Here is an 18,312-nt window from a genome sequence, read left to right on the forward strand (position 1 = left end):
TCCCTTGGAATCTGTGGAGCTGCTCACCATTGACATGAGTATAAGGCTAGGTCTACACTACCCTGAATCGGCGGGTAGAAATTGATCTCTCGGGGATCAAATTATCGCGTCTCGTTGGGACGCGACAATCGATCCCCGAATCGACGCTCTTACTCCACTAGCGGAGGTGGGAGTAAGCGCTGTCGACGGGGAGCCGCGGAGGTCGATTTTGCCGCCGTCCTCACAGTGGGGTAAGTCGGCTCCGATAGGTCGAATTCAGCTACGCTATTCGCGTAGTTGAATTTGCGTATATTAAATCGACCCCCTCCCCCGTAGTGAAGACCTGCCCTAAGAGAGAGCAAATTCAGGCCTATAGGGAGTACACCAGGGTAAAGCTGGGCTGAGGGAGGGGAGAATTGGGTCCATAATTTGCTTTCTCGTGGATTTCTTTAAACACACCTTTATAAAATTAATGTTTGAATCATCCTTGTGCTTGGGATGGCTTGTCTGCACCGGAATCTGAATTTAAGAGCGTGAGGGAACAAGAAAGTTTGGTCAAGTCTTCACAGGTAAAACGGACAAATCTTTTTATGTTGGGTCTTTGTTTCAGTATCGACTGGGCTGGATTATCAGCAGGTGAAAATCTCCATAGCTCCATTGACTTCAGTGATTCACACCAGCTGAGGATCTGGCCATGAAAGTCTCAGGCTTTTATGTTTGTGCAGCTGCTGGTTCAACCCTGGCCTGATTCTTCTGACATCCACACGAGATCTCAATTATTGGCAGGGAGGGTCACAGTTTTGACTCCTGGAACTGATGTGCACAAACTAGGGAGCTGTTCCACACCTTCCTACTCAGCACCTTTGCTGGTTGAGGTTCAAGAGGAGCTGCATGTGATTAATGCCTCTTGTGATTTAGCCCAACAGGAATTGTGGGAGCTCAGCATCTCTCAGGATTGGACCCAAGATACTGAGGAACATCTGAGGCTGGGTCTATACTACCCGCCTGAATCGGCGGGTAGAAATCGATCTCTCGTGGATCGAATTATCGCGTCTCGTCGGGACGCGACAATCGATCCCCGAATCGACGCTCTTACTCCACCAGCGGAGGTGGGAGTAAGCGCCGTCGACGGGGAGCCGCGGAGGTCGATTTTGCCGCCGTCCTCACAGTAAGTCGGCTCCGATAGGTCGAATTCAGCTACGCTATTCGCGTAGCTGAATTTGCGTATCTTAAATCGACCCCCCCCTGTAGTGAAGACCTGACCTCAGACACATATTAGTCAGTTGGCATCTGCTGTAAAACTAAAGACATGAAATTAGAAAGAAAGAAAGAAAGAAAGAAAGAAAGAAAGAAAGAAAGAAAGAAAGAAAGAAAGCTTGCTTGNAAGAAAGAAAGAAAGAAAGAAAGAAAGAAAGAAAGAAAGAAAGAAAGCTTGCTTGCTTTCTTTCTTTCTTTCTTTCTTTCTTTCTTTCTTTCTGTCTCTCTCTCTCTCTCGGGTTTATACCTGTAGACATGGAAAGAGCTCAGGATAATCAGCTTGTCTGAACCAGCCCTGTTCCAGTCTGCTGAACCAACACAAACTTGTGAGCTCTGTTCTTAGCAGACTTGACATCATGATGGATGTCACCCGTCAGAATGAGCCTGCCCATCGTGGCCTGACACTTCACTGGCTAGTGAGGAGTAGGGACAGAAATTTGGTCCCTCCTCCCTTCTCCCCTTGTTCACCCCTTATGGGGGCGGTAGCAGGGAGCAGCCCCTGTGCTCAGGTACGGCAACTGGGCCTGGCAGCTGTGCGAGGGGTGGTCTGGAAGCCTCTTTATTCCACCCCCATTCAGCGGCAAAGCACAGGCTGATGCAGAGTACAGATCTTTGGATTTGAGCCTTAAAGAGGAAAATGTTATATGGATGTTAGCTCTCCACACAAGCTAGAGAGCTGGGATTTAGGGGTCAGATCCAGTCTCATGTTTTCCCAAAGTTGGGATGTTTTCAGACTTCCTCAGTTCAGTGGTGAAGTTTGGAAACTAGATTGACCCTCGCCAAAGTGATAGAATATTCCAGATCCTGGGCTCTGGAGACAATGTTGACATGTTCCATTTTGACATTTACAAAGGGAAATGTTTCGATTTTTTAGTTTTTAAATGACTTTCTCGTTTTGAAATTCAAAACTTTTTGCACTCTGTATTATGATATAAAATTAAAATGCAGAAACCTTTTGATCAATCCAGGGTGGTTTTTTTTCACAATTTTGCTTTAGCGGTGCATTTAGAAATGTTCGGGTTTCATTCCTAACTGGATCAAAGACAAATTTTGAAATCTCAAAATTCTCCCTGAAATGGAATTTCCATCCTCTGTTCAGCTCTAATTATTTTCAGATCAGTCCATGTAGGACATAGGAACAAGAGGTCAGGCATCTTTTGTCTCACTTATACAGTGTTTAAAATGGGTCCCCAATCTTTTCAGGCCCCCCGCTTTTCCACAGTCAGGGGCTGTGGGGAGGGGGGGCTGTGGGTTCTGCATCTGTTTACAGGTGCCAATTTCTCTCGCTTCATCCCTATTTCTTTCTTCTTTGTCATTTCCCACCATTGCTCCTGCTTTCTTCAATTTTTCTCGTGTGCTCTCATTTCCTCTCTTTCACAAATGAGTGAACCTAAACAGGGACCATCTACACAGACATTTATATCAAGGCAGGGATCATGTTGTCACACCATAGTCCCCAGACCGCACTGTGACCTCGTTTGGCTTTGCTCTGTGTGTTAACCACACAACCCACGTTTGGCATTTGTGTACAAGTAGCGAGTTCTGCTACTGAACTCGCTAAGGCCTGATCTACACTGGGGAAGGGGCGGGGATCGATCTAAGATATGCAACTTCAGCTACGAGAATAGCGTAGCTGAAGTCGACGTATCTTAGATGGACTTAGATTGATTTACTTCGCGTCCTCGTGGCGCGGGATCAACGGCTGCTGCTCCCCCGTCGACTACGCTTCCGCTTCTCGCCCTGGTGGAGTTCCGGAGTCGACGGAGAGCGCGTTTGGGGATCGATGTATCACGTCTAGATGAGACGCGATACATCGATCCCCGATAGCTCGATCACTACCCGCCGATCTGGCGGGTAGTGTAGACATACCCTTACACTAATGTCAATCAGGAGTAACTCCAGTGAAGTCATAGCCCATTTACATGTATGTAAACCAAGAGTGACTCCATGAAAATCAATGGAGTGACACTGCTATTTGACACCAGTTTGACTCAGGAATAACTTTATTGAAGTCAATGGCGTTAGACTGGTGTGAGATCAGAATCAGGTCCTCCATCTTTGCAGCTGGGATTTTAGGGACTCCTGCAGGGCCCCTCGCTCTTCTGCTAGAAGGCAATCTTTTGAAGGGTAATTAACTCTTATGCAGATCAGAACATTCGTGAAGCTGAACACAGCCAGGGAGTGAACAGGAGCATCACTAAAAGCGATTTACGTGAATTTAATGGCACAGTTAAAAAAAAATCTAAAAGAAAAAAAGCAAACAGCTGCAATGGCCTTGAATTGAGAAGTATAAAAGGCAGGATAGGCCGAGAGGGAAAATTCCCACCAAATATTTAAATGTTACCTTAGGCTTAACTCTGTCTTTCAGACTGCAATAGCTAGGAGGAAAATATAGGAAGTAATGAATAATTCCATCTGTGCGGAGGGCCAGTCTTATAAAACTTGTTATAAAGTTAGGCTTTTGAGTAAATTGCATAATAGAGCATAAAGCCACATTGCAGAGAGATAGATTGATTGCAGTTTATTGAAGAAGTTTCATGAAATCAGGATACTTCACAACAAGCATAAAGTAATAGGAACGGTGGTAATGGGGATCATGGTACATAAAAGCTCAGAACCTTCCTCCCCCTTCCACCCCCCGTAAAAACACAAGCGGAGAACACAGGCAATGAAATACAGACATTGTTTACATGTGATACAGCTCGTAACGGTCACCAAAGCATAATGTTCACCCTTTAGTTTCTGCGTATTTGTTACTGTGCACATATAAACCATAGATCTTGTGTCATCTCTACTTCATGTTCAAGCTCTCCTGGCTGACAGAGAGGAGCTTGATTCAATTGTGAGGTTTCCACAGGATCTAGAAAACCGTGGCTGGGTTGGTGCTAATGCCCCATTGAATATAGGCGTGAGTTACGAGGACTGAGTAGCGAATCCACTGACAATTAAGCAAGCGGTTGTCTAGTATAGAAGACGAACCAGTGGAAACGAAGACTATATTATATGATGAAGGGAGTGTGAGAGAAATACCCCAGAGAGAAAGGGGATATGGAGGAGCAAGATGAAATCAGAAATATTAAGACTGCCTCTGACTAGATGTAACACACCTGTTCGCCAAACCCACTGGTGAGAGATATTGCACCTCCCAAGCACTAGGGGGAGAGAGAGGTCTCTGTTGGTTGACTAATATGGAGCACAAAGATGGAAACATGACTCACTAGGCAAGCCTGATGTTTATTTAGAGTAAAAACGTTTACATGTAGCCAGTTACACTGATGTAAATCTGGATTTGACATTAGTCCGGATTAACACTGATCCAAGCAAGAACAGGAATAGGATCAAAATCTGTTAATTTTGATGAGCCAAGTTCTGCCGCCCTGGAACTCGTTAACCAGCAGGGCCGATTATTCATTCAGAATTTGCATGAAGCCGTTAAGGCTGGGGTTTGATGCGCTACACCTGTGAGTTAAGCGGTGTGGAGAAAGGGCTCGTCCTCCTAAAGCCAATAATGCCTCACCTACGGGGAATGTGACTCGTGCAGCTCTTAAATGGTATTTCATGGGATCTTTTCCTCCCCTTCAAGCCTGTGCCTTGGAGATGGTTTGGGCTGTGCTGCCATGAGGAGGCAGTGTCATATTTCTTCAGGCTGGGGTGAATGGGGGGCTTGGTCGGCACTTTAGCTGCGGATGCTCTTTTTGGTGGAGGTGGTTTTTGAGACGATCTTCATGCTGGAGCTGCTTCCCCCTCCGGCGCTGAATCCTCCCACCAGACCCCTCCCGCTGCTGGCGCTGAAGCTGCTTCCTCCAATGCCGTAGCCGAGTCCGGATGCATTTCCCAGCCCGACCCCCAGGCCCATCCCACCCCCAGTGCCGTAGCTACTTCCACCGGCCGAGGTGACCACAGCTGTGAAGCAGAAGAAAGCGGAGGTTTAGATGGCACGGAGCAGCAGCCTGCCAGTCACAGAAGAAAAGGCAAACCTTTTGTTTCAAACGGCTGAAGCTGGGGGGTTTCCACCGGTTCCCTTGGAGATCCTCCCGCTGTCTAGTATATTTCGCTACTATGCAGTTGCCTAATACTCACGCAGAGTCTCTGTTCTCCCCTCGCAGGGGGCGGGTTACTAAATCCCGTTGAAATCAGGCCTTCTAATTTTGCCTTCCCTTAGTTTCCCCTTTGCTCATTTAATTTAACCCTTCTCCTTTCCTGGTCTACAAGTACCTGTCTCTCTGAGATGGACCCATATGCTTCTCCTGCTTTTTCGCCTTACCAGTTGTTGGGCCAAACGATGTAGTACGGCCCCAATTCTTCCCATTTATACTGATTTTACGACTTTGCTAACCTCAATGGTTCACTGAGAGCAGAATAGGACCCATTTAGGACCCTTCAATAGGACCCTTCAATAGGACCCTTTCAATCTTTACCCTCCAGACCTTGGGTCTAATTCTAGATTCTTGTTGGTTTGTTGGTTTCTGGTCACAAAATGTGCTCTCGGGGCAAGACCCTTGCATTCCATTCCACTGATAGTAGCCCTTTCTCACACGAGTATTCTGACTGCCTTCCGTAGGCCCAAGGGTGGAAATCACTATTGTTCACGCTCTGACACAGAGGGACTCTGCATCACTTTTGTGGGATTTAGGAGGTTCACGTGCCTTGTGCTTGCCCCTTTGCACAAGAGTGATTTGCACCCCAAATACATGATGAGACGTTCTCAGGTTCAAGACCGGACCTAAGAGAAATATTCGGGGTGCTGCTGTCTCAACAGTGCCATACAGAGCTGCAAAACCCTGAATTCATTACATATCTGCTACTTTGGATGGTACCAAGTATCAGAGGGGTAGCCGTGTTAGTCTGTATCCACAAAAACAACGAATTCACAAAAACAATTCGTTGTTTTTGTGGATACAGACTAACACGGTTACCGCTCTGATATCTGCTACCATTGCAGCCTTATATAGAATCATAAAAATGTAGGGTGAGAAGGGACCTTGAGAGGTCATCAAGTCCAGCCCCCTGTGCTGAGGTAGGACCAAAGAATATAAAGGTTAGAAGGAACCTTGGCAGGTCATCTAGTCCAACCTGCTGCTCAAAGCAGAACCAACCCCAGACAGATTTTTGCTGTATATCCCTAAATAATTCCCTCAAGGATCAAACTCACAACCCTGGGTTTAAGCAGGTCAATACTCAAACCACTGAGCTATCCCTCCCCCTGGGGGCTGAAACCCTAGACCATCCCTGATGGGGTTTGTCCAACTTGTTCTTCAAAACTTCCAATGACTGGGATTCCACATCCTCCCTTGGAAACCTATTCCAGAGTTTAACTACCCTTATAATTAGAAAGTTTTTCCTAATGTCTAACCTCAATCTCTCTTGCTGCAAATTAAGCCCGTTACATCTTGTCCTACTTTCAGTGGACACGGAGAACAATTGATCGCCATCCCTTTGTGCTCTGCACTATCAGCAAACCCTAGCTCTCCCTAGGAATAACGACTCTCTTTGAGTTGTCATCTCATTGAGCGTCTAGCATTTGGGAGCCAGAATACTTACAGATGTTCACTGCACCAACACCTTCTCCGGCTAGCCTGTTGGGGGGCGGGAAGAAGAAAGGTGTTATTATGATTGTTATAAGCAGTTTGCCCCCCAGGATTGTGGTACTGAGTCATTTAGAAGGCTAAGACATTTAGCACTACAGTAAGACCTGTCTTCCTTGGTAAGTTCAGACACCAACGATACCCATTAACTTGTAGGAAGTTCAATACATTCTATGTTTGAAATTTGAAATACAGTTTTAGGACCAGAACCTCAGCTGATGAACCCTAATGTTTCCATCAGTGGAAGATCTGTCCCTAAGTAGTGAAATTCACCACTGGGCAGAGGGCCAGTGCCAAAGACCTATGTCACACCTAAGGATATGTCTACACAGCAAAGAAAAACTTGTGGTCAGCCCATGCCAGCTGACTTGGGGTCACGGGGCTCGGGCTGCAGGCCTATTTCATTGCCTCCTAATCCTAGAGCCCGGGCTCCAGCCAGAACCCAGACGTCTACACATCAACAAAACAGCCCCACAGCCCAAGCCCCATGAACCTGAGTCAACTGGCCAGCCACGGGTGTCTAGTTGCTGTGTAGACATACCCTCAGCGGCTTAAGTGGTGCACATGCAATATTTTTGGCCATCTGATCTGGATTCAATTTCATCCTCTGAGCATCGAATTGTGTCCCACATTCACAGGCCTTAATTAACTCCTCTTCCTGTGGCAGACTGGAGGGCTGCCTTTTAGAGCTGGCTGTTGAGAAATGATGTCTTTTTCCCTGCAAAAAAATTCAACAAAAACGACCCCTTTCCCCATTTTATCAAAAAATATCTCTGAGACTCTTCAGGGTTTTGCTTACTTCATCCCCAGACCAATCTTCCTCCCCTCGACTCCCCCGCCCCTCTGAATTTTTTTGGCGTTTTCAGTGGGAATGTGAAAATATTTCCTTTTCGGCAATTGAAATTTTTGGACTTTGGGGTTTTTTTTTTTTTTGCAAAAATTTAAACCGAGAAGCCATTTTCTGTCCAAAAATGTTTTAAGGCATTTTTTTCAGCCAGCTCTAATGTATATACCACCCACCTGCTCTCCTCTCCTTCCAGCAGTTTCCTGTAGGTGGCGATCTCGATATCCAGCGCCAGCTTGACGTTCATCAGCTCCTGGTACTCCCGCAGCTGACGCGCCATGTCTGCCTTGGCCTTCTGCAGGGCTTCCTCCAGCTCAGCCAGTTTTGCCTGGGCATCTTTAAGGGCTAGTTCGCCGCGCTGCTCGGCATCGGCAATGGCTGTCTGCAGACTGGCGCACTGCGAAGGTAGGAAATGCGTACGGTGAATGAATCCCATTGGGAGCACGTGTGAATTTGCAATCTAACAGCCTGATCACTTCAGTGGGACCAATCAGGGATGGCAAGAATGCTTGCAAGCTTGTGGCCTGTATCGTTGAACTGTGTGGATGTATCTCTCGACTCAGTATGAAACTCAAGGTTAAAGAGATTGGCCCAGATCTCCATTTGGTGCCTTTAAGCCACCGCTGCACTCCCTAGATCTCTAGGCTTGACACCCCCTCGAGTGCCTGTCCCCTAGAACAATCTCAGGACTGTGTAACTTATTTTGTTTTGTAACACCCCTCGGGACCATCATCATAATAATCCTTACCTCTTATATTGTGCTTTTTCCTCAGTAGTTCTCAAAGCCCTTTACACAGGAGGTGAGTGCTATTATCCCCATTTTACAGAAGGGGAAACTGAAGCAGAAAGGTGATATGACTTGCCCAAGGTCACCTGCAGGCCAGTGGCAGAGTCGGGATTTGAACCCATCTCTCCTGAGTCCCAGGCCAGCAACCCACAGTGCCCGTTATTGCTGGAGGACAGCATGCTCCAGCCATCACCTCTCACACCCCTGGTAGCATGGAGCTGCTGCTAAGGCAGTCCTGGATTCCTAGGAGGGATTCCAGTCCTGAAATTCTGAGATCCCTCCTTCCCCTCCGCCCACGTCCCAGAATGTAACCATCACGCAGACGTGCCTGCTTCTTCACATTGTCAATTTCAGAGCGAAGCCTCTGAATCATGCGGTTCATCTCAGAGATCTCGATCTTGGTGTTCCGCAGGTCGTCCCCATGTCTGCCAGCGGTCAGCTGCAGCTCCTCATACTGTGATAGACGGGGGGATAGAGGTGGCAGAGTCAGACATGGAGAGGAGGGTGAAATCGGCATCATAGGGGATCACAGCGAGCCACTGGAAACTATTGAAGGGAACCGATTTCTTCCACCTCTTCCTTTGAGTGAAGCTACACTGACGCTCGGAGCTAGGGGTGTGATTCCCAGCTTGCATAGACATACTTGCGCTAGCTTGCATTGAGCTGGTGTGCTAAAAATAGGAGTGTTGTTGGGGTCACAAGGGCAGTGGCAATGGTGGCCCGGGCTAGCTGCCCCGAGTATATACCCACAGGTTCCAGGTGGGTTAGTATGTCTACATGAGCTGGGAATCACAGCCCAGGCCCAAATGTAGATATATCCTAAAATTCAGTTCTTGCTTAGAAACTGTAACGCATTTCACCATTCCCCTGTCCCAGTAAGAAATTCAAGGTCCATATGGCCAGGAGGTGAAATGGGTTTCTAAGGGTGTATCTACACTGGGGGTGTAGTTTCCAGCTTAGGTAGACATATCCGCTCTAGCTCTGATCAAGTTAGCATACTAAAAATATCAGTATAAGGGTGACGGTGTGAAAGGCAGGATGTGATAGCCTCCATGTGTGCATTGCCATGTGAAACCCTAGGTCTGTTCTTGGGGCGTCCTTTTCCATCCTGCAAAAACTTTTGAGCTTAAAAACAACCATTACAGAATTGTCCTGAATTGGGGCAAAAAGTCAAAATTTCAAAATCTTTCACCCCCAAATGCCCCCCCTCCGTTGTGTTTTGGGTCAGCTTCGATGAATTCAATGTTACGTTTCCATTTTGACCCCCTTTTAAATTATTTTTAAGCAATAAAATAACATACATTTGAAACAAGAAGTCATTTCAAAATCAAAATGTGTTCTGAAAATGTTGAAACTTTCCCCCCCGATTCTTTTTTTAAAAATGTTGTCTGGATCGATAACAATTCTGCGGAAATTTTCGCTTTGGTTGAAACGACACTTTTCTGCAGAAAACTGGTTTGACGAACACCAAACCTAGTGATGAATATTATAGTCCAAACTCTCAGAACTCCAGTGCCACTCACCTTGGTTTGGTACCAAGATTCTGCCTCAGCTCGGCTCCTATTAGCAATATCCTCGTACTGAGCTTTGACCTCTGCGATGATGCCGTCCAGGTCCAGATTTCGGCTGTTGTCCATTGAAAGGACGACAGAAGTGTCAGAGATTTGCGACTGCAAATGAGCTAATTCCTGGAAATCAAAGAAAAATGACATTGGGGGTCTGGATCTCGCCTCCTCTCCTGTTTTGAGTCTTCTTCACAGAAACGTTGCATGGTAAAACACCAACATAAAGGGAACCACGGCCCTATAAACACCACGCATGGCTATGAACATGTATTTCTGAGTGGTTTGATTCTCTCTGATGTGAAGTTGGCTTGTGTGTGTGTGTGTGTGTGTGTGTGTGTGTGTGTGTGTGTGTGTGTGTGTGTGAAAAATGGCATTATGTTTGCCCCAGGAGACTTGGGAAAATTAGAACGGTCCTTACTGCTTCATAGAGAGCTCTCAGGAAGTTGACCTCGTCAGTCAGGGCGTCCACTTTAGCCTCCAGCTCCACCTTGTTCATGTAGGCAATGTCCACATCCTGAAAACATAGGAACAGAGATGGTCTAGCCAAACACCGCACAGCTGTTTTCCCCGATGAGGGCCAGCAGGGCTTTAACACAAGCTGCCGGAGAACAACCCAGATGTATGGGCGTTCTGATCTCTGTGGGTTTTGGATGAAAAAGCTTTCGGTGGACAAAATGTTGAGCGGCTCTAAACAGTCTCTTTCCCCACAGCCCCAGGCCCCATAAAAGAGCTTCCCTGTAGCTATTGAATGGAATTTCCAAAGCAATCCGAGGGAGTTAGACACCCAAATCCCATTGGCGCTGGGCACTGAATTCCCTTACGCACCTTTGGCTATTGCCCCCTGGATTGTTCAGGACCTCAGGGACTTACATGGCTGCCGTTACCAAGGCTACGGAGCACCTCACAGTCTTGTAATGTAGTTAGCCTCACAGGGTCCCTATGAGATGGGGAAGCGCTATCCCCATTTCACAGCTGGAAAAGTGAGGCACAGAGCCACTAAGGCCTGAAGGCACAAAAGGAGTTAGCCATCGTGATGCGCAGATGACTCTGACTCTTTGAAGGTGCGTCTACACTGCATCCTGCTTTTGGTGGCACTTAGAGTACGTACACTCCACATCCCATCTCCCCCTGCACAGGTATAAATTGCAGGGTAGATGGTGAGGTCCTGCTTAGGTGCGTAAAGACACGCCTGAGCCCTGTAGGTATGTGCACAGGTATGTCCCCTACAGGTTCTCTACCTGCCCAAGCAGTGCCTCCCCCGTCTACATGGCTGTTTTTAACAGTGTAGTATCCTGCAACTGCCGCCCCACTGCCGGAGCCTTTCCCCACCGCAGGGAAAGGCTCCGGCAGCTCCCTGGTGCTGAGTCTTTCCCTGCAGCTTCCCCCCGCCAGAGCCTTTCACTGACACACCCAGCTTTACGCCCCGGTGTGGATGCAGCCTGCTCTTCGCTGCGGCGTGTAGCTACAGGTCCCCTATACACCGCCGCAAGTGGTGTTCAGTGTAGATGTCGACGTAGCCTAAGAAGGCGTGAGAGAGAGAGAAAGAGCGAACGAGTTCATGCACAAGCAGGAGGTTGACTTTAGCCTGGTCGGTAGAGGACTCACCTGGGAGGTGGGTGCCCCAGGAGCCAGTTCCCCTGCTCCCAGGAGAGAGTAAGGGAGCCCTAGATCAGAATATCCTGTAACTCAGTGGTTAGGGCACTCACCTGAGAGGCAGCAATTCCCTCTTCAAATCACTTCTCCCCGTCAGCTGAGGGAGGACCTGAATTGGGGATCGCCCACATCCCTTAACCAGTGGGCTAAAAGCTAGGAGGGAGGTCTCCCTCCCAGCTGTTTTGTGTGAACTAGAGGAGGCCTATCGTATCGGGCCCTGTACGTGACTTAGGGCGGCCGAATGCCTGTCGTCCCCTGGTCTGTGAATCGCTCTAGGTCTTAGGCGGGAGATAGGCTCCGGGGCGGCCAGCTGGAGTGAGCCGTGCTCTCGCTCAACAGCAGAAACATCGGTTCGGTTTCACCGCAAACGTTTCGGCGCCGAGTGAGTTTCAGCGCCTACGGGGCTTGGCGGGAGTCGTCCCCAAACTGGTCCTTAGGCATCTAACTCCTTTTGCGCATTCGGGCCTAGGTGACTTCCCCAAGAAACAGAGCAGGGAATTGAAGCTGGGTCTCCCAGCTCCTAGACTAACTTCTAGCCATTGCTGGACAGGGGCTGTGTGTGATGGGGAGCGCATGGCTGGCTGGATGGGAGGGGGTAAATGCTCTAAATATGCATGGAGAGATGGGGGTAATGTCAATCTGAGAAGTGACAGAACAGCCAGGGTAGGGTTAACAGCTGGGGCTGATTCAGTGTCCCTTGGGAGCTGGTCCCCTGGGCTTTGGGTCAGGCCCTAGGAGAGGAAGTTCTGGTGCTGTTGGCTGATCCAGAGGCACATCATTATCCTGGCTGGATGGCAGAAGGAGAGGCAGACCGCTCCGCCAGCTTTGCCTAAAAGAAGGGTTCCAGCGAGGATGGCGGGGGGAGCGCTGCACCTTTTGATCTCTCAGGGTTGAAAGGGTAAAACAAATATAAATGATTTATAGAAGATTAGGATTGGAAGAGACCTCAGGTCATCTAGTCCAACCCCCTGCTCAAAGCAGGACCAACCCCAACTAAATCATCCCAGCCAGGGCTTTGTCAAGCTGGGCCTTAAAAACCTCTAAGGATGGAGATTCCACCACCTCCCTAGGGAACCCATTCCAGTGCTTCACCATCCTCCTTGGGAAATAGTGTTTCCTAATATCCAACCTAGACCTCCCCCACTGCAACTTGAGACCATTGCTCCTTGTTCTGTCATCTGCCACCAGTGAGAACAGCCGAGCTCCATCCTCTTTGGAACCCCCGTTTCAGGTAATTGAAGGCTGCTATCAAAGATTCCTTTTTAAAAATAAGTCCCCTGTTCCTTTTTCATCAAGATCTCTTACCTTCTTGAGCACCACAAACTCATTCTCTGCAGCCGTGCGCTTGTTGATCTCATCTTCGTACCTGGGCGGGAAGAAGGGGAGACAGGAGCCTTGTTACAGTTGGGGTAAGTATAACCGTCCTCTGCGAGCCCTTGCCACATGTTTTTCCTTGCATGTCCTGGGCTGTTGTTACTAATGGCCAAGATATTTACAGTGGCTATCCATGAAATTGACAGAGCCGGTTCTGAGAGACCATTTACCAGCTGGGAACAGGCCTCCTGGGACATCAGAAGGAGTAGCAGGATGATGTTGTGTATCTTCTGCCTGTATTGTGGCAGGCGTATAGGACCAGCCTACTTGCAAATACGGTACCCTGGGGCCAGACAATGGAAGGATGTCATCAGAGAACCTGCAAGCCCTTCATTAAAGGCATGTTTTATCCTCCTCTAATTTTCCATCCTGCATGAAAGAAGTCTTGTAATCCCTGTAACTTTTCTCAGGCTGGAAGGGGTGGGAGGAGCCCTGGTTGAGCTCATCCGTGCCACGCCTGCGTTAGTCAGCAGGGGCCGGATTCTGCACTGATGCCTGTCGTCCTGTTGACTTCAGTGGAGCCGCAAATGCAGGGGGTCTCTGGAACATGAAGAATCCAGACTCTGAGTCCAGAATTTGACTCTCCGGTTTGGTAGGACATAGCGGTACCACTGAGCACTTGCAGGAGTATAAAGGCTAACAGTAAACACGGACGGCTGCCCAGCCCGCCATAAGTTAATTCATTGGGGGGAGATTAAGAGCTACAATTTAAAGAGAGATTTTGTGCAGCTAATAAAACAAGTCAGGCAGGCCTGACTCTTCATGGATTTCAGACGCCCCCGCCTCGGGAATACAACACCCATTAGATGGCGTTATGACTGAACAAAGTTGCAGCCTGCATAGGTTTCTATGTATCGCAGGGTACAGCCACACTACCCGCCGGATCGGCGGGTAGCGATCGATCTATCGGGGATCGATTTATCGCATCTCGTCTAGACGTAATAAATCGATTCCCGAACACGCTCCCCGTCAACTCCGGAACTCCACCAGGGCGAGAGTCGGAAGCGGAGTCGATGGGAGAGCCGTGGCCGTCGATCCCGCACCGTGAGGATGGGAGGTAAGTCGATCTAAGATACGTCGACTTCAGCTACGCTATTCTCGTAGCTGAAGTTGCGTATCTTAGATCGATCCCCCTTCCCCAGTGTAGACCAGGCCTTAGCTGCTACACAAGGAAAATTCGTTCAGCACGTGCCTATTTTTTGTAAAAGCCAAACTGAGTATGTATTTCTTGTTGTGGGACAAATTTGTTAAAAAAAAGTCAACTGAACAACGCCCCCCAAAACCCACTAAAATAAAAATCGACAAGGAGAGCAATCATCTCCCATGCTCCTTTCAACTCCCCACCTCCACGTACACCCATGAAATAAGCCACAGCCTTTTCTCGTTAGCCAGAGATTCTAGGGGATAATTTCAGGATAGGGGCTCCAAAGTCAGCCCTATTCAGCAGAGCACTTATGCACATGCTTTCCTCAGAGACGACCCGTGCCTGCTGAGAGTGGGGGAGTGAGGGCAGCCGGCTTCAGCTGTGTTACTGAGCATGCTCAGTCCATGTGAGCATGCTCAGTCTTCCTAAATGGGGGCCAGAGTGAACCCTTGGGACTGTGCGGTCCATCCCTGGAAACGGATCCCGAGATTCATAGATTTCAAGGCCTGAAGGGATCATTGTGATGGTTAAGTTCAACTTTCTGAGTCACACAAACCGTAGAATTTCACCCAGTAATTCCTGCATTGACCCCAGCCGACTTCATAATGAACGCAAGAACCCTCCTTAAATGAACTAACGTCCATCACTTCTGCTCTGTTGCAGACAGTATCTACTCTAGACCAGTGGTTCTCAAACTTATTTGATTGCTCTCCCCTTCTTTATGTCTGTAGTATTTTATGTCCCCTCCACCCTTGAGAGCAGAGAGTGCCTGGTGCCCAGCTCTGAAGGCAGCGTTGCTGTCAGCAGCAGCACAGAAGTAAGGGTGGCAAGGAACATACAACTGTATGAACACATCCGCTCTTTATGCCCTGACCAACCCACAAAAAATTTGTGATTTTTCCACAATATAAGTAGACCCCTATTCATTGCTATGGGTAAATGTCAAGTATCAGGGGGTAGCTGTGTTAGTCTGTATCTACAAAAACAACAAGGAGTCTGGTGGCACCTTAAAGACTAACAGATTGATTTGGGCATAAGCTTTCGTGGGTAAAAACCTCACTTCTTCGGATGCATGGGTAAAATGTGTGCAGTAAGTTCCACCACCACCCCGAATACTTTCAGCCCACACACCCCCCAAAGGGGCCCACCCCTCAGTTTGAGAACCTCTGCTCTAGACCTCACTTCCTACAATTTCCTGCTACCATTGCACCTTTACTGGTGATAACTGGTGACAGCTCTAATACAGACCAGCCACCTGCTTTTTAACCATCGTGCCATCTAATCCTAGTGGCATGACACGGTGAGTTGAAACACTGGTGCTCTGTCTGAACTAGTACTCCTCCTATCGCTACCTCCAGGCATGCTGCACTAGAGGTGGGAAATTGACTAGCATAGGCTAGAGGGACTAGATTGCAGAAAGTGCATCTTATTATTACGAACAACAGTCCATTCCAAGTTCCAGCCCCTAGTTTTTCTGGGTTTAGATCCACAATTTTTAGCTCTATGTTCACTGATTCCCATTACAAAAGATGCCTGAGAGCTGCATGTCCAAGGTACGACTGGAACACAATAAAGAAGGGATCAGATGGATACCCCCCTACTAACCACTGAAATACTAATGGCGAAATCCTGGCTCTGCTGAAATCAATAGCAAAACTCACATTGACTAAGGGCCAGATTTTCAAAAGAACTTAGCTCCCAGATAGTCACTGAGTGACGTAATGATGCCAGTATAAGTTTGTAGCGCAGACCTGGCCTTTGTTTTTTGGTACGACACCAATGGGTGTGGCATAAGAATTTGAGTACAATAGCATAGCATTGCGTAGCAGAATATAATTCCTTCCAGTTTTGCTTACCTGATCCTGAAATCTTCTACGGTGTCCTGCATGTTCTTCAGCTCTCCATCCAGCCGAAGTCTTTCACCTCCAAGAGCTTCTAGCTGCCTCCTCAAATTATTGATGTAAGCCTCAAACATGGGTTCAATATTACTTTTTGCGGTTTTTTGCTCCTGCAACAGGCACCATTTGGTCTCCAGCACCTTATTCTGCTGCTCCAGGAACCGGACCTGAATCCCATCAGACAAAATACCGAAGCATTTGAAGTAGCCTCATCAACTTACCAAAAAAAAGAGACAAAACTTCAGCCACGCTTCTTATGAACTAGACTTGAAGGTCTTCTGGTCCGGGACTTTGTCTTACGTGCATTATGGCTTTAAATGGGCATGTACATCTAATACACAACCACACAAGTCAGAAAAACGGGGGCTAATAGTCAATTGTTTCTATCTGTCTAGATAAATGTGTGTATATTGTCGTGCCAGTAGAGACACAAGGTGGGTGAGATAATATCTTTTATTGGACCAACTTATGTCGGTGACAAAGACAATCTACACCGAGCTCTATTGTCACCTGAAGAAGAGCTCTGCATAAGCTCAAAAGCTTGTCTCTCTCATCAACAGAAGTTGGGCCAATAAAAGATATTACCTCACCTATCTTGTCTCTCTAATATCCTGGGACTGACACAGCTACAACAACACTGTAGCATCAGGAAACATTTTACATTTTAAGCTCTTGGGACTGCGTCCTTATCTTCCTTTACATCTCATTCACATTTTTGGGTGCTTAATAAATAATAAATATGCTATTTTAGGTGGGACTTAAAAGCGAGGCACTACAATTTATTTTAAACTTCATGTTCAATCAATAGTCTTATGCAAATTGTTAGACAATGTATTTTTTTTGCAAGAAAACAGGCTCAGAGAGATGCACAGCCGTGCAAATGTATAATGGAAATGGACCAGCCCTGGCACAAAATCTACTTGCCTGCTTTCTCCAAGATGGTAATGCTATTTTAACTTGTCTGTTTTAAAGAACAAAATTATTTTCCCCAGCTAAGTGTGTGAGTAGAAAATTTCAAGAATCTAGCACTTCCCATGCAAATGCTACAGAACTCTGAGAGACGGGACGATGAAGGATCGAAATCCATATTTCATGGCTGGCCGGAACCTTGTAGCAGGTGGAACTAATGCCCTGGACCTGACCAGGATGCAGAGTGAAAACCCAGATATGAACTGACTGAAGATTTTGTCACTCCTAACAGAGAACAATATGAATCATAGAACATTTAACATATCTTGACTAGCCAATGGCGTGCATGCCAGGAGAGTCTTCACGGATGAAGCTGATCATGCCTTACCTTGTCGATGAAGGACGCAAATTTATTGTTGAGGGTCTTGATCTGCTCCTTCTCCTCCTTCCGCACCTTCTGGATGGTGTGGTCGATCTCCAGGTTGAGGGGCGCCAGGAGGTTCTGGTTGACAGTGACTTCATGGATGCCACCAGCGCCGGGTGCGAATCCACCACCAAACCCATATCCAGCTCCGCCAATCCTATACCCAGCCCCACCGTAACCTAACCCATAACCATATCCAGATCTAACAGCGCGATAGCCTCCGCTAACGGAAATTCTTTTGCTGCCACCTAGACCATGGAAGCTCCTGCTGCCAAAACCACCACCACAGACCCTTCCCAGGCCTCCGCCACCTCCCCGGGAAACAGAGATGGAGCTGAAGCTGGTTCGGCTACCTGGGATAACGGCGGAGGAGGCACTAAAATTCCTAGTGGCTCCACCTGACCTAATGCTGATGGTTTTCTGAGCCATGGCTTCCGATCGTAAGGTGTGAGGAGCGGTTGGGATGAGATGCAAAGGAGGAGAGAGATTCTTCTGTGCTTGGGTCTGGAGTGTTCCCCCTTTTTATCTGTTTGAAGAGGTGGGCTTGGTCACAGACGGTCTCAGATCATTTGGCTGAATTAATCTGTTTGGTATGCCTGGCAGTGGCCCATCTTTCCCAACCCGCTAATCACTGGGCTGACCTGGAACATAATATCCTGGCAACCTATAAACTCATAAAGCTGACCAGAATTTTCCAACCTGTACTTTTCAGAGCAGAGATTATTTAAAAAAAAAATTCCAAGGGCTCCCTCAGGGTTTGCTTTTAACTCTGCACAAACAGCCTTTCATTTTCCAAGCTGAGGGGAATTAAGTAGGAAAGTTATAGCTGCTGAGACAGCACCATTGGTATTTTTTGCTTCAGAACAGACCTGCTTGGCCACCCTTCTGCTTCC

The 18,312-nt window shown here is 47.7% G+C and overlaps 1 protein-coding gene across 1 annotated transcript; it reads right to left on the minus strand.

Annotated features, from left to right (window-relative positions):
- Positions 1–3,819: 3,819 nt before the first annotated feature.
- LOC117888459 (keratin, type II cytoskeletal 5-like) lies at positions 3,820–17,900 on the minus strand. Its single transcript, XM_034791877.1, has 9 exons — positions 17,384–17,900; positions 16,045–16,253; positions 12,976–13,036; positions 10,436–10,531; positions 9,976–10,140; positions 8,781–8,906; positions 7,842–8,062; positions 6,778–6,812; positions 3,820–5,139 (listed from the first exon to the last, which is right to left on the minus strand). Exons 1-9 carry the CDS (start codon positions 17,846–17,848, stop codon positions 4,913–4,915), a joined length of 1,605 nt encoding a protein of 534 aa, XP_034647768.1. The 5' UTR covers positions 17,849–17,900; the 3' UTR covers positions 3,820–4,912.
- Positions 17,901–18,312: the final 412 nt, after the last annotated feature.

The sequence above is a fragment of the Trachemys scripta genome, chromosome 16 (assembly GCF_013100865.1).
Source record: "Trachemys scripta elegans isolate TJP31775 chromosome 16, CAS_Tse_1.0, whole genome shotgun sequence".
Classification (NCBI taxonomy): Eukaryota; Metazoa; Chordata; order Testudines; family Emydidae; genus Trachemys; species Trachemys scripta.